Genomic DNA, 23,902 nt, shown 5'->3' on the forward strand with positions numbered 1-23,902 from the left:
ATTGACTTTGTCACAAATACTGGCATTATTTGTTTTTGTTATAACTCAATATATTTGTTAACCTCTTCCACTAGAACCTGATCACATTTCATTTTGCGCTTGCAGCTTTCTGCTCGTCCAAACTCTCCATAAAGACACGCAAAACCATCATTTAAATACTGCTGTCTCCACCTTGTTGCACCTGTGTTCATTTACGCAGTTATTCTTAGTAGATCACCCGCAAAACGCACGCAAACGGCACGTGCAATCTATTGCACCATGCACGTAATTTAGTACCCACTATTTGGGATCTTAGTAAATCAGGCCCAAAGAGTTTACCATTTTATGTGTAAAAAGTACAGTTAAGACATATATTGGTAAGACATTATCGTTGGCACTTTATTGTTGGTAAGTTGTTATACAAAGTCAAACTGAATAACAAAACACAGTACGGAAGATAACTTGGTTGAAGAGGATCAGCTCCAACAACGTGCTACATCTGTATAACACATCATCTGTCAGTATTTATGAACTCTCTTGTGTTAAAATGAACTTAAAATGAAGCTTAACCACAGGGAGATCTATACTGCAGAATGATACAAAGGAAGAATGACTGCAGCAACTGCAGAACATAAACCAGCAAATGAAAATGATCAGTTATAAATGTCTTCTTGGCCATCCTAATGGACAGAAATGCTCCCAAAGTTGTATAAGAGACAGAGAGGGAGACTGTTGAGGAATGAAAGACAAATAAGGGAAGGAGGAGCATAAAAAGAGAGAAGAGGGAAAAGTCTATAAATGCTGAAAATGTCCAGTCCTCTGTGGCTCAATTAAAGTTAAGCTTGGGAGGTTCTACTTTGTCTTTTTAGAGCGGTGATCCTGTTTCGAACGTAGTCCTTTACACCTTTCCAGGAACGGGTCCTCAGTGCTTTTGGCTCAGCCTCAAGACACTGAATGCAGTCATTTTTCTGAGGTACCTTGTGTCCTTGAATGAAACGCATCATGTGTCTTTCTACGGCACTGATCTCTGCGTACTCCCATTTGTGTTTGCACTGATTATGAGAACCTGTGGTGGGAAAAAAATTTGTTATGAATGAACTTAAACCAAATTCGGACATCACTGGAAAAACACTGGAAAACTAAAGACACACTTTTTTTAACTGTATGAAAGATTTTTCAATGTTTATCCAAGCTTTGAAGATGACAATATTAAGAACCTAAATATATTTATCTTATCAATAAATGGAAATAGTGAAACAATACCTTATTTTACAATAAAAATGTCTTGAGGTAAAAAATATGTCAAATGTTACTCCTGTAATAATGCAATTGATTCCAACAGTCAGATAATCCCACTTTAACATTAAGTAATCAAATTATAAATATATATGTATAATTTTATGTGTGTGTGTACATATGTATACAGACATATATGGCAGCCTGTGAAAACACAAGGCATCTCCCTCAATCATTCACCTTTAAAATTCTGCTTTTTTTACTGTTCTTAATAAATTACACTGTTAATGTTTGACATCAACTACCTTTTTTGCCTGAGTTGCCAGATTTTGGTGGTACAGTCATGCTGGTGCCTGCGGTTGCTCCATGTGCTTGTTCATGATTAAAATCTGCTTGAGCGTAGGATGAACCAGAGAGTTCACTCTGATCCCATGATGCAGCTTGATGTCCACTTGCAGGTTGTGGTCTCTCTGTATGCAAGACAAAAAAAAGAAGCTTCTTTTACATACCTCATTTACCTAAATACACATTTTCACACACCTCCATTACTGCTGAAAAGCCGGAGCTCAAAGTGATCCATAGCGAAGCACCAAAGTCCAGTTTTTGAGGTCAGCACCATTGTTAAAAAGCTATTTAGTGGCTGCCACTTGCCATTTACCTGAATGACACACTTCATTTCTCCCCCTCAAGATGCTAGTCAAACGTCAGTTATTTCTGATGTGACTTTTCCAAATTTTAGTACATAACTACACTGATCGATTTAGTATAATTTAATATCACTATAGTCAGCTGTTACACCAGCAAGTAGTTAACTGGAGTATTTTCAATAGGAGAATTATGTTAAATTGCAGGACATGACAATAAAGTGTCATGTGGCTTGTGCTATTTCCTTTCTAAAGGGACAATAGGTGTCATATTCAGACATCAGGAAATAAACAAATACACAACTAACTTTTTTTTTTTTTTCAGAAAAAATCTTACCTTCGGAGTCCATTTGAACATCATCCATCTGCATGCCACTGTTCTGTCGTGTTCGGGCGTGATTATTCTGGCCTAATATTTCGTCGGCTTCATTCTCGTCCAGATTGATCATCTGCAGCATTGTAGCGTAATGCTTCTGAATTTTCGCCAATGTCAGTGCTTTATGGTTTTTAGCTCCGCACATTTTGACGGATTTTTGGATGCATTCAGAGCCGTTGTAGGCAGTCAGTGACCTGGGTCGGCCAAATAGGAAGAGATTCTCACTGGGGACTCCACATTTTTCACGAACACTCACTAGAAGCTCCAATGCTGACACGAATGAAGGTTTTAACAGAACAGGGACCATTTTCCCGCACCTCCCTAGTATGTCAATTCTAGTGAAGAACTCACACATGGTTCTTTCCAATTTAGAGACAGATATGTCAAAGTTACCAGGCAGGTTTGACTTTTTCCTTGACATAAAAGCAGTTAGTGGCACCTCTGATACCTCCTGGATCCGTCTCCTGTTGAAAATTATTGTTCGAGTGAGTACTACCTTGGCCAGAGCAGCGTAGTTTTCTGCAGAGGGGCACTCTGTGAGTTTTTTCTCAGCAAGAAGATGAACGTTCTCCATGTGGAAATTCAGGCGCTTCACATCTTGAGAAAACGGAACCTTCTTTTCTGTAGTCAGTTTTGTTTCCCTGAGTGTCGATAATGCTCCTGAAGAAACTAGTGTATTCCATTTCTTCTGGTATACTGAGAGGAAGTTTTGTGCAGATTCTACCAGTCTTGTGTCTCCACTCTGCATCGCATTCCTCTCAACAATACTACAACACTTCTGTAGGTGGTAGCCAAGCTTGATGGCAAGTGACGGAGTACTGTATGTTTTCTTTTCTGGATCGTAACCTGCCAAGACGTTGACTGCTGACACAACATGTGGGAAGCTTGAGGGGAGAAAGAAGTCCTCCACCTTCTTCAGGGGGGTTATTTTTTGAGCTTCCAGTACAAGTCTTGCTATCTGACGAAGGTTTTGTCTTATGTAATCATGCCTCTTCGCATTTGATCCTTGCTGATCAAACATTTGTTCACCAAACTGCAAGATAATCTTGTCATCCATGACAGCTTGTGTCACGTCATTATATGTCATCTGCGACAGAAGTTCTCTGAAACCATCACTTACACCAAGATCTCCGATAGTTTCAAGAACACAGCGTGATGCAATACGGTTTCTTCCAATCTGTGATTCATTGTCATTCTTCACTTTCTCTGGGCACACCCTCAGGTGTCTATATAAAGTTTTCTTTAAATAAAGACCACGGCAGTAAAGGCAGTGAAGACGGTCATGGATTCCTTTTATTGTAGTTTTGCTGTGCTTTGCTGTTCTTGGGACAATAAACTGTCCCTTCCCTGCTTTCAAAACATTTTTATTATGAACAAAGTTTCCTTGATTCTTTAATCTATTCCATATCTTTCGCCTTTCTCTGGAACTTTTGGGATACTGAAATGCAGCTGCAACTTCTACTTTGTCACTGTGGATTCTCTCAAGATGTCTTGCCATTTTGAGCGTTGGCTTAGAGCAAAATGGACAATAATTCCTCTTATCGTAAACACATTGCACTTCTGAATTTGAAGTTGGCAACTCCACAGTTGAGGACTTCTCCTGATCAGTTATGCATTTCCTTTTTTGAGGACTGACACTTTTGTCTGATTCATCCCTCCTTTTTCCTGGAAGAGACTTCAGGTGAGGTGTTTCTTCTTTCTGTGTGGTTGGGGGACTGCTATCACTGGATTCATCTGAAAAGCCATTGTCTGCATCTGATAGGTCACCATCATTGTTAGGTGAATAATCGGGATCACTGTCATCAGACTCCGCTGAGGCATTATCTGTTTTCTGGAAAAAGGGAAACAATTACATGTGGAAAGGTTAGTCAGGACACTATCCGTCTGTAACTGTAGAAAATAAACTACCACAGCAAATTTCGAGGAGATTGAGAATTAATCTTTATTTGACTTAAATCAAATGAATACTTTTTAAATTCTGATAGAAAGGGAGGTTGTTAATCAATTAAATCTGAATTTGGGTTGTTTTTATTTGCAGACAGCTTTCCATTGATTTGAAATCCTGGAAGTAGACGCCAGGTTCAAAAGTTCAATGTTTATGTCCTTAACACCAAAAAAAATCCATTACTACTGGAGACTGAAGGCTAAAATGTAAACGGATTCAAGTGTATTTAAAGATTTAATTCATTTCCACTTCATTTCACTTACAACTAAATACACTACCTGTAAGTAACACCTAAATCTGAACAGTCTTCATCTTCTTCTATACAATGGAGTATATTCAGTATATTGGAAATAGTATTTCTGACTTTAAAAGCTTGCTTTTTTTAAAAACAGTAACAACAGCAGCCGTAGTGACTACTGATGCATCGTGAATTATCTAAAAAATAATTCCGTAAACGTGGAAATTTACAACGTAATTCAGCATTATTTTGCAACACTTGCACTGTGATACCTGAATAACTGTTCATGAAGTTTAAACGAATTGAGACCCTTAAAAAGGTACCACCCAGCTTATGTTCGATCATGGTGTAAACTGTGCTTGTATTCTTCTTGGTTATCTTGTTGATAAATGGTTCAGCATGGATACCTATGTTCTGTGTTCACTAGGGATGGAACGGTACTCGGTACAAATATTGAACCGCTCGGTCCACTCTGCATGGAACAATACGACCTTATGAACCGCAGGTTTTCGGTTTTGCAATTCATTTTGCATTGATGCTTTACAGGACACTGTGTGTGTGGTTCAAAGTGCAGCTCACACACAGAAGCAGAAAAAATAAAACAAAGAGGCATGGCCAGCACTAGCGGAGGAGTTGAGAGAGAAAAGTTTGAAGTAGCACCGGCTTCAATCAAATTTCCAGTGTGGGTTAATTTAGGTTTTCGCCAATGAATACAACGACGAAGGAGTGAAAACTGTTGACAGAAATTCTAAGACATCCCAACTCTCCCAGAAGTTCGGGGAGTCTCCCGCATATTGATAGCGGCTCCCTGACACCCGCAAACGAGCTACAATCTCCCAGAATCTGGATCGAGCAAGTAGACCAGTGATACTGGAATTGTTTACTTTGAAATGCAGTTTTTGCTGACAAGCAAAATAAAGAGATAATTTTGGGAGAAAAAAAGTTGTTCTCTTTACGCACAAAACACGTACTGAAACTGATATATCATCACCTTTTTTAAAAATCACCTAAAAAGCAATCAAGGGCAAAGAACAATTAGATGAATGGATCATCCACTTGGTTATTCATTTAAATTCTCCATTTTACTAAAATTGGAGCTATTGGGGGAACCAACAGCCATTGCAGGTAAGTAGCCCATCATCATATATCACGCTATTATCTATTGTACATGTTTTGTGATACCAATGGCCTAATAGTTTTAGTGATTGAATTACTTTTCACTCCTTTCCCTGTGGTTGGTCTGTGTGCATCTCACTCGGGTGTTGCCAACTATTTTAATTGGAGAGTAGCTGAAGACTGCACGAAAAGTCGCTAATGTCAACTGGTGTCAGCTCTACACATGTTGCCCATTGAAGACAGAGTGAGAACAGACTGTGCATCCGCAAACCTTCTAAACCGTTTGCGTTCACTCACAAGGCAGAGAAGCAGAGGGAGGAGAAATAATTTTCCATTTGTTTTCTACGACTGGAAAATTCATCAATCATTTTCCAGGACACATAGGAATCCTGAAATAACCGGCTTAATTGCTGCGTAGTGCTCCACTATGTTCACCAGCTAGTTGCCAACTGTGGGCTTAGCAGGTGGCTTTTCATAACGTTTTCTCATCGCTAGCTAGCTGCCAACTATGTGCTTAGCAGATGGCTTTTCATAACGTTTTCTCATCGCTAGCTAGTTGCCAACTGTGTGCTCAGCAGGTGGCTTTTCTCTGAAAACATGTGTCTGCTGTGGCTGAAAACACCTTGAGAGTAAACCAAAACAGTACAGTTGCAGTCAAACAGCTAAACAATAAGCTAAAACTCGCAAGAAAGCTCTTTAAGGCCCAAATCAGACACAGAGCTTTTTGCAGGTTGAAAGTTCAATACAAGTGACACCTCTGACATTACTCATTGTGATGTAACACATTGTTGTAATAAAAGATATATTGACTATAGCTGCTTTAATAATTTGATGCATTACTACCTTTGACTTTGCTGCTGACATCTGAACTTGCTGTTGATCACTGGTCTCTGTTTGTTCACACTGAGATGAATCATCCATTAATGGAAGAGACTAAAAGTGGAGAAAAACAGTATGTGTTACATTTTTTACATGTCAAAGGAGCATCTTATACACCATTTTTTACAGAAATAACAAATGAAAATACGTAAATAAATAAAAAAACATAACCTACCTGAATAGCTGTGTGTTGAGACTGCCCACCACTCCTGTCATCTGGAGGTAATGATTCCAGCTTAAAATGTGGCGAAAGTGAAGTTATTAGCGAGTAATTTTGTTGAATTATGGTGTATTATATTATTATTATTTAACGATTTTAAAGTGGTATTGGGTGGCAATTAATCACCTTACACACTTACAAGTTTATCCAACTGTGCCACTTGGTTGAGTAGTAGTGAACGCTGATGTAAAACTTCTGAACGACTCCACTCATTGCTGGCCTGAAAACAGATTTCTTTTTTATTAACTAAAAATTATATCATGTTGAGGTGGATGTCAGATGCCACAGCCCTTTAATTCTAGTGGAAACACTACATTACATTAGTTTCATTTGGCAGATGGTTTTGTTTTAATCAACTTACAATACAAGTATATTCTTCCGTGGGAGAAGTCATTAATAGGCAAAAAATATACAGTTTAACAACAAAGCTGTCTTCTGATATAGTGTAGTTAATTTCCTCACCAGTGGAGTAATGTTCCCCTTTTGTGATGATTCTTTGTTAGGATGATCAGCTGCATCAGGGACAGGCTTGTTTTCAGCTCCTGAGGAAAAGACAAGTAATTTAGACAATGTAGTCTGTCTGTCTTTCTCAGACTTTTAGACCAGAAAAAAGAAAAAGAGCTCGTATTTCGATTTAATCTTTTCTATTTTAAAATGAAAATCAAATAACCACTTGTTTTTTGGGTGGATTAAATTAAATTACTCTTCTTGGTTTTTTACTCCACCAGAGGTGAAACATACGGTTCTGTAATACAGAGATCATTAAGACTTTGCTTTTTTAAACTGAACCGACTAAAACCAGCATAATGTCGCATAATGTATCACGCCGGCATTTCAGATTCAGAGGTTTGAGGCTGAGCTGCAGGGTTGAGTGGAGGTGTGTGGGGAAGTTCATTTGTGCTGCTGAACGTAAGAACTGTGAAACAATCAGAAATCATGTTTTATTGATCTGATTCACCGGCTTTCACCGGTCAGTGCTTACTGACGGAGCACCTCAGTCCAGTGTCTGGACCGTTTATACAGAACAGCGAGGCGGAATAAAGTAGCAGCACAGACAAACAGCGGTGGAGAGAGTTGTGACAACTTAACTCATTAATTTAGATGTAGTAATGGTCTGCTTGCTTCCAACACCATTTTAACTATTTATTGATATTTGAAAATTGACTTGCGGGCCGCCTATGTCTGCTGTGTGTTTGTTGTGATAATAATATAGGGTATCAGTTAAAGCACACCAACCCAGGACACAACACCACTGTCAACAACAGTAAACAGAAGCAGATGATCGGTGAAGCTGCATATCATAATCAATGGTCTAATAAGAAAATTGAGATCTGTAGTGCATTAAAATGTTTTATTCTTCTTTTTGGATGATGGGGTTTTGCTGTTTCTCTCACAGTCCTGCTTCTCAACTGTCCCAACATCTTCCAATTGTTTAAAGGATCATTTTCTGTATTTTTCATATTGTAAATGAATCCCGTGTACAGAGCCAAACCAACAATGAATTGATCTAAAACACGTCAGTGAGCCACAAATATTACAGTTAGACTGGTTTGCTTAGACATGTGGGACATTTTGCAGGCTTTTCTTTAATACCATGGATAAAACAGCCTTTCTTTTTCTTTACAGACCGAGAGAAATTAATATTTCATCACCCAGAGCACCATTTCAATGTAGGAGTATTAGTACTTTATTATTTAATTACCTTGTGGGGACCATCTCCTTTATAGTTAGGATGTAGCAGTAATCATTGCACAATTTAATCAATGAATCAGCCTCATTACCACAAGCTCTTGTTTCAGTCAGTGACCTGTCTACTACTCATTCAGAAGACTAAAAATTACATTTAATATATAGCTGTATTATATTACATTATCATTTTAAAGGATTTTTATGGAGTTTCTCCTTATTTAACTCAAAGGTCTAGGATGTTGTGAAGATTGTAAAGCCCCCTGAGGCAATTTTGAGATTTGTGACATTGAGCTATAAAAAATAAAATGGACCTGCCTTGAAATCATGACCAAGATGTCAGCGTATCATACAGGTATTACAAAAACAGCTTACCCCTGCAGTGTGATGAAGGTGTCCACTGAGGTTGCTCCTGTGAAGTAGATGAGGCATGGCTGTGAGTGTATCCTGCAACACCAGCATCCACATGTACTCCTCCAAAAGTAGGTTGAGATGTCCTCTGTGATCCTTGGTTTAAATCGTGTCCACATGACGGTAGGCCAATGGGTATATCTTGAAGCCCCTGATTGGTTAATGGAGGTTGAAAAGAGGTTTTATAAGGGTCGTGGGGTGAGACGAGCGGTAGATGTTGGGGCCTACAAGTCTGAGATCTTTGGTTTGTTCGTGGAAGAGAAGGTGGGGGGATATTTTTTCCTTGGTTAGTAGCAGGTAGCATTGATGAACTGTGAGGATTTTGCTGATCACAAGATATAATCTGAGATACACTTGGTATGGTGGTGTTGGCAAATAGTGAAGTGGACGACAAATTGCTACTGATGTGAGAGGATGTGTACTGGGCAGTGTGATGAGTGTTGCTTCTGGATGATAAGGTGCTGAGGTCGCTCATGCAGCTCTGGTTAGATGCCTGCAGGTGGTCATAGGGGGGTCTCTGGTCAAAAGCCGAGCCCAGGCTGAGATGCTGAGGGCTGAACAGAGGGTTGAGGACTGGCCCTTGGGTTGAAGCTGTGGGCCAGCCATTCTGGTCCGCCCATGACTGACAAGGTATGTGGCTTGTATTTGCTGTCGGGTTGTCCATCATCCTCCATAACCATCAGGGTCTTGGAGTCTTTTATTTCCTAGAGGACAGAAGAACAGCAAAGAGAAGAACACTACCTCAATCAATAGAAAGCGTTAACATTTTATAAACACCACTAAGAAGGCTGGAGAGGAATATGAGAGACAAATTACAGATTTAATATAAATTACAATCTATGTGCATTGGACATTTTCATATTCATTTATTGGCCCATGGTTTTTCTCCAATAAAAAAAAGCGTATCATCTCATTTCTTCAGTTGGATATTCAAGCGTTATTGTTTTCACATTCATCTGAGTAAGAGGGAAAGTAGTCTGTGATCACTTTAAATTTGAATTAAATGGGCATACCTACGTGCATGATTTATGCCATCTCAACTAGTTAGGAACTAATGATGACATGATGATATTGTATATATTGTATTTTCAATGAAGGAGAGGGAGTACATGTCATATTAAGAATTTTTAACAATGAAACTGAGCATTTTTTGTGGCTAAAAATATGGGACTTTTATATAGTAGCTAGAAGTGTTGGTATCTTTAAATATAAACTTAAAAAATTACCTCTTCACCATCAATGATTTACAAACATTTTTTTACTCTATTCTAATCAATCTTATTTTGTTGTATCCACACTGTAAAACATTTTTCCCTCTTATTAATTTTATTTGTAATTATCTATTTTTATCGGGTAGTTTTTATCTCTATTTTATTGATATTATTATTAAATTTACATTCAATAGCTGCTTCATTATGTACAATTGTGCAATTTAATGCAATCAAATACAACAGCTATGCCTTAAATTCAACTTTTATAAAGCTTTCACATTTTCAGTTTTTATTGACACTGTCAGAAAGGTGATAAATCCACTTTATGTTTATGAATGAGGTCGTAGTGGGTGGTAGTGGTGTACTGGGCTGCATTATATTCATCTGTGTTAATATTTTGTCCACTCCATTAACATAGGACAAAATATTAGGAACACTTATCAAGATAATGCAATCCATTACGGCACCACCACCCACTGCAACCTCAATAATAAACATTAACAAACATTATAAACTTTATAAAAGTAGAATTTAAGGCAGAGCTGCTGTGATGGATTGCATTAGATTGCAGGTGTATATAATGAAGATGTCACTGAGTGTATGTTACCCTTACTATACTTTCATAACTTTTGATTTCTCTTGTGCAATAGTCTCAAATTGGTATCTGTGAGATAATTTGAAGTGTATGAAAGGTGCAATACAAATAAACTTTCATAGGCTAATGACAAATGAATCTGTGTTTCAATAGTTTGTATTAAAAGGTCTGTTGAACCAAATGACAAAATACTTTCTCATCTAGTTATCTCTTGTGGTGCCTAGAAATTTAGATTTTTTTTCAAGGGTTTAAGACATCTGTGTGTTACATTGTTTATGAAGTCGCTTATTCTAAAATTCAATGACTTTTTTTTTTTTAATAATGCAAATAATGTACAAAGCTAAAATAAAGCCAGTACAAAAACTATTTACAGTACAGGAGTGTAAATATGGTTTAAGAGATGTTTGTAAGTTTACTGTTCCAAAAAAGAGATTAAAAGGAGATGTGTTTCTGTTGTTGGGGTTAAACTTTGGAATAAGGCTGACTTAAATGTGAGAATGTTTAAGTCACTATTGATTCTCAAACAAAGGACTTATAGGGCTATTTTTGAGAGTTACACATTGAAATAGGTAGTCATTAACATCATACATTAATTACTTTATACTGTTATATAGAATCTATACACTTATTGTATATTGTAAGTACTTTTCTGTTGTTGTGTTGTGATGACTGAATAAAACACACTACTACTACTATTTCTGTCTTCTCATCATCACAATAGAGGTGAATTGAATTTAACACGTTGCATGGTCACAGCACAGGAAATAAAATACACGAGAGGAAATTGAACATGGCTCTTTTTAAAAAACACTGTTCTGCTCACAAGTCAATCTAAGAACAGTATTCATGTTAAAAAAATGTTTAGTGGTGTCAGTTTAACATTACATTACCCAAAATGTGTTGCTTTCATGACCCTTTATGATGATATGAATGGTTGCTCATTTTTAACAACATTTTAAATTAATACTTACAGCTGTGAATGGGCCCCTTTAGCCACATTACTGCAGGTTTGTGCACATTAATAAAAACGTACCTGAACAGTGTAGCGTCTGGTTTGTTTGTTTATTTACAGGTAGGCTACATTGTTTAGCTGTTAGCTGTTAGCTCGCTCAGGTGTAACATTTAGCGATTTAACTCGGTAAAACAAACGCCGACTACTCAATAACCAGGCTGGAAATTAAACAAAACGATACAGCAACATGTTACTGCAATGATTTGTTTTCAGTTTAGGAAGTATTTTGGTTTAAAAACAAAACAAAGTTTAAACACGAGCATCATACCTGTGAACACCACCGGAAGCAGCCGCTGTTGTTTATGTCTCCCGCCCACTACGTGCCAAATAAAACTTCCGCTGGGAGATTTTCACAATAAGGGAGCCATCAGCTCTAAAATTCTACACACCAAATATGGCAGAAAACAAGTTAACCATGCCCATCCAAACATATTTAGACATGTAAAAATACTCATCTGGAATAATAATGTGTGTCAGATGTGGTTACTCCAAAAAACAGAATAATTATCTTGTTAAAATCCTTAAAATGGCATCTAGTCCTACTAATATTTAATTTCAAAAGTTTAACTGCTGGACACAATGTGCCTCCTACCTCAACGAAAAATTAATTCTAAGTGTATATAGTGTATGTATATGCACTGTTAGGGTTCAGTTACCCACATCACACTTGCGTTAGTTGAATACTGGACCGCGATTGGCTACAAACTAGTAGTGATGTCACAAATCAGGGCTTTCGATTAAAACTGTTTCAATGACCACAGAAAAATGTCCACATTCATCAGATGAATGTCAAAACACAGTCATCAATTGTCAAACTTTGCACATATATTATTCTCTACAGCAAAGCTCAAACATATTAGAAAATCATATTTTTGAGAAGAGGGGGACTGCTGCTGTCACATCCTCTGTCACTACTTTTTCCACATCTGAATACAGCTGCCATTCATACAAGAAAGGTGGAAGATACAGCAGCCCTGACAGGCTGACAGAAATCACTAAAACACAAAGGCCCAGTTGCCTGGACAGGGATTAAGTCTAGTCCAAACTGTTTTATATCAGTGGATATTTTGCTTCTCTCTCCTATCCTTCCTCTCTCTCCTCTCTACCCCAACTGGTCAAGGCAGATGGCCGCCCACTTTGAGAATGGTTCTGCCTGAGGTTTCTTCACATTAAAGGAGTTTTTCCTTGCCACTGTCGCCAAGTGCTTGCTCATGTGGGAATGTTGGGTCTCTTTAAAATTAAACCTGAAGAGTACGGTTTAGACCTGCTCTATGTGTAAAGTGCCTTGAGATGACTTTGTTGTGATTTGGCGCTATACAAATAAAGATTGATTGAGATCGATTGATATTTTCACAGAATGTAGTCTTTAGTTCAGGACTAATCTTAACCTTGCCTGAGAAACTGGAACAAAGAGTTTACCATTTTATGTGTGAAATACAAGTAATTAAATCCCTTTTTTTCTGACATAAATTAGTAAGACATTTTTGTTGGCACTTTATTGTTGATAAATTGTTATACAAAGTCAAACTGAATAACAAAACACAGTACACCAGATAACTTGGTCAAAGATGGTCAGCTCCAACAATGTAAAAGTCAGACATCAGCTACATCTGTATTACACATCATCTGTCAGTACTTATGAAATGTTGTGTGTCAACTTCTTAAAATGAAGCTAAACCACAGGGAGATGTATATACTGCAGAATCACACAAAGTAAGAATGACTGACAGTAACATAAAACAACAAATAAAAAATGTCTTCTTGGCCATCCTAAAGGACGGAAATGCTCCCAATGTTGTATAAGAGACAGAGAGGGAGACTGTTGAGGAATGAAAGACAAACAAGGCAAGAGGGAGGTGGAGGGTAAAATAGAAGTGGGAGTGAGAGAGTCTACAGCTGCTGAAAATGTCCAGTCCTTTGTGGTTCCATTTGCCCGGGCCAGTTACTGTTTGTGGATAACGTTTGGTAGGTGCCACTTTGTCTTTTTAGAGCGGTGATCCTGTTTCGAACGTAGTCTTTTACACCTTTCCAGGAACGGGTCCTCAGTGCTTTTGGTTCAGCCTCAAGACACTGAATGCAGTCATTTTTCTGAGGTACCTTGTGTCCTTGAATGAAGCGCATCATGTGTCTTTCTACGGCACAAACTTCTGCCTCCTCCCATTTGTGTTTGCACTGACTATGAGAACCTGTGGTGGGAAAAAAGGAGTTATGAATGAACTTATACCAACTTCTGACATCACTGGAAAAACTCTGGAAAACTAAAGACACACTTTTTTAACTGTATGAAAACTTAAGCCAAACTTTGAAGATGACAATATTAAGAACTAATTATATCTATCTAATCAATACATGGAAATATTATGGCAACGCCTTATTTTACCTTTTTTGCATGAGTTGCCAGATTTTGGTGGTACAGTCATGCTGGTGCCTGCCGTTGCTCCGTGTGCTTGGTCATGATAAAAATCAGCTTGAGCGTAGCATGCACCAGAAAGTTCACTCTGATCCCACGATGCAGGTTGATGTCCACTTGCAGGTTCTAATCTCTCTGTAAGTAAGACAAAGATACTTTTTTCACATACCTATATTCACATTTTCACTCTCTTCCTTTACTGCTGAAAAGCCTAGTGCAGCACAACAGTCCAAACTTTTGTTCAAAAGAAATTGAGTAAATGTACTCTTCTTTGTCAAATATCTGCATAAAACAGGGGAAAACAACAGATGGTCCAGTTGTTTTACTCTTTTTCAATTATTTTTTTCCTCCTGTTGATTCACCTCACAGTTTACATTCTCCTCTCACTCAAAGCACACGGTTATCTTCCTCGTTGATCGTAACGTACCAAATAATCAGAGCTGATACTGTGTACAGTCCTGTCTGTTCAGATCCACTCAGGTATTGGATATAAACATACAGACCCCAGGACAGTAAGGAGACCTGACCTCACTCGATTAGACTAAGTAGAATTTGGACATGGTCTGACACAGGTACCAGGTTGGGTCTAGTTTCCTCAGAACCAAGTGGACCTTTGGTTTCAATATTTATGTCAATGGGATAATTACATTTTTCCTTTCAATACATTTGCAAAATTCTGTTTTCTCTTTGCCACGATGGGGTATTGACTGAGTTTAGATTGATGATTGATGCAACATAACATAACGAGAAAAAAGAGAAGTGGTCTTCATACTCTCTGAATAAACTGTAGCTGTGAAAGACAACCGTATACGGTAGCATTAGAAAACAGAAGACATCTCAGCCAAAGTGGAAGGGAAAGAATGACTGTTGATGTTTGACATCAACTACCTTTTTTGCCTGAGTTGCCAGATTTTGGTGGTACAGTCATGCTGGTGCCTGCCGTTGCTCCATGTGCTTGTTCATGATAAAAATCTCCTTGGGCGTAGCATGCACCAAAAAATTCGCTCTGATCCCATGACTCAGCTTGATGTCCTCTTGCAGGTTGTAATCTCTCTGTAAGAAAGACAAAAACATTTCTTTCTCATACCTCATTTACCTAATCACACATTTTCACACACACTTCCTTTACTGCTGAAAAGCCGGAGCTCAAAGTGATCTATAGTGAAGCACCACAGTCCATTGTTGGGGTTCAGCACCTTAGTCAAGAGTCAAGGTTTGAATGACAAGCTCCATTTCTGCCCCTCAAGATACTACTCAAACTCTCTTCTTTCCAAGGTTTGTGTTAAATCAATATCCTGCACAGCAACTGAGTGACACTGTCAATTTTCAAAGATTCTGAGACTTATTACATTAACAGGTAGCAGCACTAATATCTATCCACTTGTCTCACAATACAAACGCACCCTTTCTCAATGCCAGGATTAAGCACTAACTTATGGGATGCAAACCAAGACATTTGGGGTGACATGGGTGCAAGAAATATAACTGAATTGAAAAGATGAATGGCAAATATAAAGTGTGTAAATGTTATTGTGACTGCTGATGAATAAACCCTTTTTCATTCAAAACTGACCAATGAAAGCATTTGTGTAATGTATATTCCAGGTTCCAGCACATATGACTCCAAGTTATTTTTAATGTGACTTTTTAAAATTATAGTACATAACTTCAGATTTCACTGATTGATTTAGTCAAGTATTTAGTAGGTTATAGACAATACTTTCAATATTGTTGTTAGAAAATAAATAAAAACATATAGTCAGCTGTTACACGCAAAACTTCTCTGTCCTGTTTTTGGGGGATAAGCAGTGGGACAAACGCTTTTTGTCGTGTAACTTTCTGAAGAGGCAGTAGGTGCTACGACTTTATCGCCAGTAATGTTGGGAAACAGATCATATATAACAGACAGGTTTTGCAGTGAAGTTTCTAAACCCTGCGTTTATTCCTAAATTATGTAATTCACTGGAATTCTGGAATTAAACAGAAAAATTCTTACCTTCGGAGTCCATTTGGACATCATCCAGCTGCATACCACAACTCTGTCGTAGTGTTCGGACTTGATTAATAGGGCCCAATATTTGGTCGGCTTCATTCTCGTCCAGATTGATCAGCTGCAGCATTGTTGCATAATGCTTTTGGATCTTTGTCGATTTCAGTGCTTCAGGGTCTTTAGCACCGCACTCTCTGACATATTTTTGTATGCAGTCAGAGCCGTTGTAGGCAGTCAGTGACCTGGGTCGGCCAAATAGGAAAAGATTCTTACTGGGGACTCCACATGTTTCACGAACATTCACAAGAAGCTCCAATGCTGACACGAATGAAGGTTTTAACAGAACAGGGACCATTTTCCCGCACCTCCCTAGTATGTCAATTCTAGTGAAGAACTCACACATGGTTCTTTCCAATTCAGAGACAGATATGTCAAAGTTGCCAGGCAGGTTTGACTTTTTCCTTGACATAAAAGAAGTTAGTGGCACGGCCGAAACCTCACGGGCTCGTCTCCTGTTGAAAATTATTGTTCGAGCGAGTACTACCTTGGCCAGAGCAGCGTAGTTTTCTGCAGAGGGGCACTCTGTGAGTTTTTTCTCAGCAAGAAGATGAACGTTCTCCATGTGGAAATTCAGGCGCTTCACATCTTGAGAAAACGGAACCTTCTTTTCTGTAGTCAGTTTTGTTTCCCTGAGTGTCGATAATGCTCCTGAAGAAACTAGTGTATTCCATTTTTTCTGGTATACTGAGAGGAAGTTTTGTGCAGATTCTACCAGTCTTGTGTCTCCACTCTGCATCGCATTCCTCTCAACAATACTACAACACTTCTGTAGGTGGTAGCCAAGCTTGATGGCAAGTGACGGAGTACTGTATGTTTTCTTTTCTGGATCGTAACCTGCCAAGACGTTGACTGCTGACACAACATGTGGGAAGCTTGAGGGGAGAAAGAAGTCCTCCACCTTCTTCAGGGGGGTTATTTTTTGAGCTTCCAGTACAAGTCTTGCTATCTGACGAAGGTTTTGTCGTATGTAATCATGCCTCTTCGCATTTGATCCTTGCTGATCAAACATTTGTTCACCAAACTGCAAGATAATCTTGTCATCCATGACAGCTTGTGTCACATCATTATATGTCATCTGCGACAGAAGTTCTCTGAAACCATCACTTACGCCAAGATCTCCGATAGTTTCAAGCACACAGCGTGATGCAATACGCTTTCTTCCAATCTGTGATTCATTGTCATTCCTCACTTTCTCTGGGCACAACCTGAGGTGTCTATATAAAGTTTTCTTTAAATAAAGACCACGGCAGTAAAGACAGTGAAGAAAGTCTTTCACTCCTTTTCCAGATTGCTTTGCTGTTCTTCGGACAACAACCTGTCCCTTCCCTGTTTTCAAAACATTTTTATTATGAACAAAGTTTCCTTGATTTTTTAATCTATTCCATATTTTTTGCCTTTCTCTGGAATTTTTGGGGTGCTGAAATGCAGCTGCAACTTCTTCTTTGTCGCTGTGGACTGACTCAAGATGTCTTGCAATTTTGACCATTGGCTTTAAGCAAAACAGACAATAATTCCTCTTATCATAAACACGTTGCGCTTTTGAATTTGAGGTTTGCGACACTGCAGTTGAGGACTTCTTCTGATTAGTTGCACGAATCTTTTTTAGAGGAATGAAACTTTTCTCCTTTAACAAAGAACTTCCTGATTTATCCCTCCTTTTCTGTGGAAGAGGACACTTCAGGGGAGGTGTTTCTTCTTCCTTTGGGGTTGAGGGACTGCTATCACTGGATTCATCTGAAAAGCCATCGTCAGTGTCTGATAAGAGGTCAGAGAAGTCACCCTCACTGTTAGGTGAGTAATCAGGATCACTTTCATCAGTCTCTGCTGAAGCATTAGGATCACTATCACCTGGCTCCACATTTTCGGTTTTCTAGAAAAGAGGAAACAATTGTATTGGAAAGGTTACTATCAGGACACTATCAGTCTGTAACTGTAGAAAATAAACTACTTACTACAGCAAATTTTGAGAAGATGTACAATTAATCCTTATTTGATTTAAATCAAATGAATACTTATTCAGTAATGGGTTTTTTATACTGGTAGAAGCAGAGATTCAGATTCAAGTATATTTAGAGATTTAATTCATTTTCCCTTCGATACAGAGGAATATATTATTATATATATATATATATATTTTTTACAGGTGACTACCTCCAATTCTGCTGCAGACATCGGGTCATCTGGTGAATCACCGGTCTGATTTTGTTCTTCATAGGATGCAGGAGATGAACAATTTGCTAAAAGCTGTGACTGTACCTAGAAAACAATACAAACAAAAGAAAAATAAGACAAGAAAACTATGACTACCACTTATTAATCACCTAAAAATGTAAAATGTGTATAGCATAGTTAAACCTGCAGTGACATTGTTTGGTCACTTGGGGCAGCAGAGACAAGTTGTTAACACAATATTGGTTTTATCATCACCACTGAACAATGGGAAAAAACACAAATGACATCAGGCTTTTTCCTGCTCCAAGTTAAAGACTTTTCAACTCCAGAAGTTCAAAGGGCAGAAAAATGCAAAGCACTCAGCAACACAAAAGCACCACTCTCATTGAAAACAATTACAAAAAGTTTCCCCTGGGCTGCTAAAAAGTGATCTGTCAGATAAGGACCTACAGCTGAGGGGAACTGCAGAGTTGGGTGACAGTTCTCTTCAGGATCATCACTACAAGCAATGCCTCTGACATTACACATTTTCATGTAATACATTGTTATTATAAAAAATATATTGATTATAGCTGCTTTAATAATTTGATGCATCACTACCTTTGACTTTACTGCTGATAACCGAACTTTCTGTTGATCACTGGTCTTTGTTTGTTCACACTGAGACGAATCATCCATTAGTGGAGGAGACTAAAAGTGGAGAAAAACAGTATATGTTACATTTGTTTACATTTTAAATATGAATTGTTATCCTTCATTGTAAATGAAAACACATCAGTTAAAAAAAACTTAACCTACCCGGATAGCTGTGTTTTGAGACTGCCCACCACTCCTGTCATCTGCAGGTAATGATTCCAGCTTCATGGGGGGTACAAAGTGAAGTTATCAGGGAGTGACAGTGTTGAATTATATTGTATTATACTATTATTTCATCATTTTAAAGAGGAATTGGTTGTCAGTTAATCATTTTGCACACTTACAAGTTCATCCAACTCCGCCAGTTGTTTGAGTAGAAGTGCACGCTGATGTAAAACTATTGAACGACTCCTATCATTGCTGGCCTGAAAGCAGATTTTTTAAAACATGAATTTAAAAAAAGGTATAAGCCACAAGCATGCAAACTCTGACTGAAATTTGTAGTTATGCTCTCATCCTTCTCATTTCAACAATGGCAAAATCAGTTTACTGATTTGACTTCTCCACAGATGGAGACCCCCCAAGCTCATTTTAGCCCATTGTGCTCTTGTTTCATCACTGCCAGCAACAGGCATCTCTTCTGCTTCGGGTGCCTCGGACAATACCACGCAGAGTGGCGTGATGCAGCTTCTGCCCTGCATGCACTGTGAGTCCCGGACTTCATCCGTTCCTCCACCACTGCTGCAGGTGTACGCCTCAGTCGAGACTGTCCCAGCTGCTTCATCAATGGGCAAAACCAATGACCTCTGATCTGTATCTGTAACATTGCTGATCTCTGGAAATCCACTGCAGACTGCAGTTGGCCATGATTTCCCAAAAGTAATGGCCATGGTGGCAGAGCATTTATGACTCTCACTGCCCCCACAAACCAGTCAGCCAGCTTCGTGAAGGCTCTTACTGCCCGGCTCAACTGGTTCTACCTCGCTCTACAAGGGAGGAGCCCTCTACAAGGGAGGAGCCCTCTGGACCCTGCCTGTCTGACATTGTTCGCTGAAGTGGTTTTATTATGCAGCGAGGTGATGCCTAACACTGTGTAAGACACACCAAAGCAGTAGGTGCATCTTGATTGGCCAGCTACTTACATGCAAATGTCAGTGGGCGATTGCATGCCTGTGACTGGAGGAGTGTACTACCCATAAAGCCCAGTAGAGGGCTCTGCCTGTGCTTATAGAACTAGGGTTACAATATCGTAACTTCTGTTAAGGTGTATGTCAGACTCCACGGCTCGATGACTCCAGTAGAAACACAACATTTTATTAGATTCATTTGCTAAATGTTTTTGTTCTACTGAAGTTAGAGTAAGTACATTCAACCTTTGTCGAAACAATATTTAGATAAAATTTCACTTAAATTAGGGCGGGACAAAATATACATACTATCATCAATATTGAGATATGAGACTGGATATTTGAGATTTTTGAGTTTTAAAGGCTGCATTACAATAAAGCAATGTGATATAATGCAAATAATGCAATTTTCTGAACCAGACTATTCTAGGTCTTCTATTTTTGTCTTTACCCGCTTAGTCATTATACCCACATGACTGATGATTATTTATCAAAATCATTGTTTAAAATGTTATGAAAACACCATCAGTCATACATACAATATTGTTGCAATGTTGATCTTACACTAAAAATGTTGTGATATTTGATTTTGTCCGTATTGTCCAGCCCTGCATTAAATACATACAAAATTCAAGTAACCTCACTTACAGTATATTTGTGCAGAAATAATCTACCAATCAAAAAAGCTTCCTCACCGGTGGGATAATGTTCCTCTTTTGTGATGGTTCTTTGTTAGGATGAGAAGCTGCATCAGGGACAGGCTTGTTTTCAGCTCCTGAAGAAAAGACAAGTAAGTTGGACAATGTAAGAAGTTAGCTCGCAGTAATATTGACATCTGTATTTTTTGAAATGTTTTGTTCTTCTTTTTGGATGACAGGGGTTTGCTGTTTCTCTGACAACTTTTTTTGTTACCTGTCCCAACATCTTCCAATTGTTTAAAGGATGGGACTGGTAGTTTTCTCTGTTTTTCTGTTTTAATTTTATTTAAATGTCCTTTTTATAGTATGTTTATTCTGCACTCTCATGCAAAAAACGTTGCCTTGTTGCTGAAACGTGCTATAAATAAACTTGCCTTGCCTTACCCTTGCAGTGTGATGAAGGTGTCCACTGAGGCTGCTCCTGAGAAGTAGATGAGGCATGGCTGTGAGTGTATCCTGCAACACCAGCATCCACATGTACTCCTCCAAAAGTAGGTTGAGATGTCCTCTGTGATCCTTGGTTTAAATCGTGTCCACATGACGGTAGGCCAATGGGTATATCTTGAAGCCCCTGATTGGTTAATGGAGGTTGAAAAGAGGTTTTATAAGGGTCGTGGGGTGAGACGAGCGGTAGATGTTGGGGCCTACAAGTCTGAGATCCTTGGTTTGTTTGTGGAAGAGAAGGTGGGGGGATATTTTTTCCTTGGTTAGCAGCAGGTAGCATTGATAAACTGTGAGGATTTTGCTGACCACAAGATATAATCTGAGATACACTTGGTATAGTGGTGTTGGCAAATAGTGAAGTGGACGACAAATTGCTACTGATGTGAGAGGATGTGTACTGGGCAGTGTGATGAGTGTTGCTTCTGGATGATAAGGTGCTGAGGTCGCTCATGCAGCTCTGGTTAGATGCCTGCAGGTGGTCATAGGGGGGTCTCTGGTCAGAAGACGAGCCCAGGCTGAGATGTTGAGCACTGGATAGAGGGTTGAGGACTGGCCCTTGGGTTGTAGCTGTGGGCCAGCCATTCTGATCCACCCATGACTGACAAGGTATGTGGCTCTTATTTGCTGTCGGGTTGTCCATCATCCTCCATAACCATCAGAGTCTTTTGGAGTAGTTTATGTCCTAAGAGACGGGGAAAGAGCAAAGCAACATGACACACACAATTGATCATCAGGGTCACGCTGCAGTTGCATTTCTCTTTAAGTTTAAAGGCCTATAACTGAAAGCAGGTATCTTAATTTAGTTAAGAGGTAAGAGTGCGGTTCAGGATACATTAGTGAACACGGCACAGGTAATACAGAAAAGTGATAGGATTCTGCTTCAAAGGGAAATACAGGCAGAAATGCTGAAAATTAAAAAGCAATAGACACTGTAGCATAACATAATGATAATAAAATGACAACTATATCAGTAACACATATCCTGAATTGTAGGATTACATCAAGCTTTAACACTTATTCAGCTAACCTTATCACATTTTATCTTGTGAGTTTACGGCGATGCCTTCAGGCCACAGCTATATCATGTACCCCTCGAGGAGAACTAATAGATACTCTAAATCAGGCATGTCCAAACTAGTCCATAAGGGGCCGTGTGTCTGTAGGTTTTTGTTCCAACCAATCAAGAGCACACTATTCAACCAATCTACTGTCTGAAGAGTGAGACCAGTTGATAAAATGAGTCAAACCTGGTGTTGTCCTGCTTGGCTGGAATAAAATACCTGCAGCCAAAAGTCCATTTATGGAATAGTTTGGACACCTTGCTCTAAATCCTTCATTCCTTCTGCTATCAGGTTACTAAACTCTGACAGCAGTCATTTTAAATTGTTTTTTTTTCATTTATTTAAAAGACTGTGCCTTCATAGACAACAGAGAACAAATGTCTATTTACTTATTTTCTTGCTATTTATTTATTTATTTAACCTTAGTATCTTTATCTTTCTGTCCTCACTGACCTCTGTTTGTTTGTTGATCTATGATTTGAACATATAACTTATTGGATGTTGTTTGTGCAACTGAGGATGGTGTAAGCTGCAAATTAATTGCCCTCTTTGGGTTCAATAAAGAAGAAATCTGAATCTGAACCTTAAACATAGACATCCTCAAAATAATATTTAGCTCAACACAGGTAAAAGAAATAAAAGGATTTCTGAACATTTGTGTTATTCTATTGATATATTATACCTATATCTATATGTATATCAACCTGTCTATCTATCTGTCATGTATATATAACCTAAAGGATCAGTTTAAGACCACAATAAACAGCCAGAAGAAGGCCCACACACCCGCACTCAGATGGTTTTAAAACTATGAAGCACCTCCTTCGCCTGATTTTGGGCTGGAAAAAAACCCTGTTTACATTTATACAAACAGCAGTGAATGGGCAGCTGCAGCTTCATTACTGTATGTTTGTGCACATTAATAAAAACGTGGATGAACAGTGTGGTGTCCCGTTTTCTACATTGTTTAGCTGTTAGCTTTTAGCCTGCTCGGCTGCAACATTTGGGAATTAAACTCGTAGGAGGAACAGCGACCCCTGAATGACCGGGCTGAAAATCAGACAAAGCTGCAGAACAAAATGCAGCTGAGCTTAAATCTAGCTGAGCAATAATAATATTCATTTTCAGTAAAAAAAAACTAAGAAATGTTTGAACACGAGCAGCATACCTGCAAACATCACCGGAAACAGCAATCGTTGTTTACGTCTCGGCCACGCCCCCCTGGATGCCAAAATAAAACTTCCGGTGGGAGTTTTTCAAAATAAGAGCGCCATCACTAAACCTCACCACGAGGGGTTAGGGCAGTGGTTTTAACCTCAGGGTGGAGTCAGAGGTTATCTCAGTAAACTGGTCCTGTTCAGCACAACTAAAAGTCAGTATGATTGTGTTTATTTCATTCAGTCTCATTAAATATTTGGCATTCACTGAATATATAGGTCAGTCCAAATTATTAATTAACTCCCCATTTGAATTTTCTAATCATATATATACAAAAAAGCATAAAATGATTGATTGCAAAGTTTAATTTATCATATTTCTTGCCCCCACTTGTTGCCCATATTTTATATAGTTGTTTCTTCATTCTGCCACACATAATGTTCAACCTTTTATTCAAAGAATAAGGAGAAGTCATAAATGTTCAGTCAGTATCTTAAAATGACACCATAAATACATGTAAATACAAAAACACACAATAGGAGTAAGAAAAATGTGGTTCAGACTGAAATCGTTTAATAGTAAAATATCTGTAAAGTTT

The 23,902-nt window shown here is 38.5% G+C and overlaps 2 protein-coding genes across 4 annotated transcripts; both read right to left on the reverse strand.

Moving 5' to 3' along the window:
- Positions 1-372: 372 nt before the first annotated feature.
- LOC133979071 (uncharacterized) lies at positions 373-23,391 on the reverse strand. 2 transcript variants are annotated; one of them, XM_062417504.1, is made up of 10 exons: positions 23,315-23,391; positions 21,026-21,767; positions 20,639-20,718; positions 19,161-19,241; positions 18,979-19,038; positions 18,781-18,870; positions 18,160-18,264; positions 2,197-4,066; positions 1,521-1,685; positions 373-1,045 (listed from the first exon to the last, which is right to left on the reverse strand). In XM_062417504.1, the coding sequence occupies exons 2-10, from the start codon at positions 21,726-21,728 to the stop codon at positions 816-818; spliced, it is 3,384 nt and encodes a 1,127-aa protein (XP_062273488.1). In that variant the 5' UTR covers positions 21,729-21,767; positions 23,315-23,391; the 3' UTR covers positions 373-815. The 2 variants fall into 2 exon arrangements, with proteins under 2 accessions (XP_062273488.1, XP_062273489.1); XM_062417505.1 differs by lacking the exons at positions 18,160-18,264; positions 18,781-18,870; positions 18,979-19,038; ... (2 more) ...; positions 21,026-21,767; positions 23,315-23,391 and adding exons at positions 6,378-6,467; positions 6,589-6,648; positions 6,773-6,853; ... (1 more) ...; positions 8,695-9,434; positions 11,817-11,836.
- On the reverse strand, positions 13,011-16,403 carry LOC133979074 (uncharacterized). 2 transcript variants are annotated; one of them, XM_062417508.1, is made up of 4 exons: positions 15,955-16,403; positions 14,847-15,011; positions 13,929-14,093; positions 13,011-13,734 (listed from the first exon to the last, which is right to left on the reverse strand). In XM_062417508.1, the coding sequence occupies exons 1-4, from the start codon at positions 16,349-16,351 to the stop codon at positions 13,439-13,441; spliced, it is 1,023 nt and encodes a 340-aa protein (XP_062273492.1). In that variant the 5' UTR covers positions 16,352-16,403; the 3' UTR covers positions 13,011-13,438. The 2 variants fall into 2 exon arrangements, with proteins under 2 accessions (XP_062273492.1, XP_062273493.1); XM_062417509.1 differs by lacking the exon at positions 13,929-14,093.
- Positions 23,392-23,902: the final 511 nt, after the last annotated feature.

Source organism: Scomber scombrus, chromosome 4 (assembly GCF_963691925.1).
Source record: "Scomber scombrus chromosome 4, fScoSco1.1, whole genome shotgun sequence".
Taxonomy (NCBI): Eukaryota; Metazoa; Chordata; class Actinopteri; order Scombriformes; family Scombridae; genus Scomber; species Scomber scombrus.

Bases quoted from the DNA above. Each gene is read 5' to 3' on its own strand.
- LOC133979074 (XM_062417508.1), bottom strand. From the start codon at position 16,351: ATGTGTGAGTTCTTCACTAGAATTGACATACTAGGGAGGTGCGGGAAA. The intron at 15,012-15,954 runs GTAAGAATTTTT...TCTTTCTTACAG, and splicing joins TGTCCAAATGGACTCCGAAG to AGAGATTACAACCTGCAAGA. The intron at 13,735-13,928 runs GTAAAATAAGGC...TTCCCACCACAG, and splicing joins TGGCAACTCATGCAAAAAAG to GTTCTCATAGTCAGTGCAAA.
- LOC133979071 (XM_062417504.1), bottom strand. From the start codon at position 21,728: ATGATGGACAACCCGACAGCAAATAAGAGCCACATACCTTGTCAGTCA. The intron at 19,039-19,160 runs GTAAGTGTGCAA...CCCCCCATGAAG, and splicing joins TGGCGGAGTTGGATGAACTT to CTGGAATCATTACCTGCAGA. The intron at 18,265-18,780 runs GTAGTGATGCAT...ATTGTTTTCTAG, and splicing joins TATCAGCAGTAAAGTCAAAG to GTACAGTCACAGCTTTTAGC.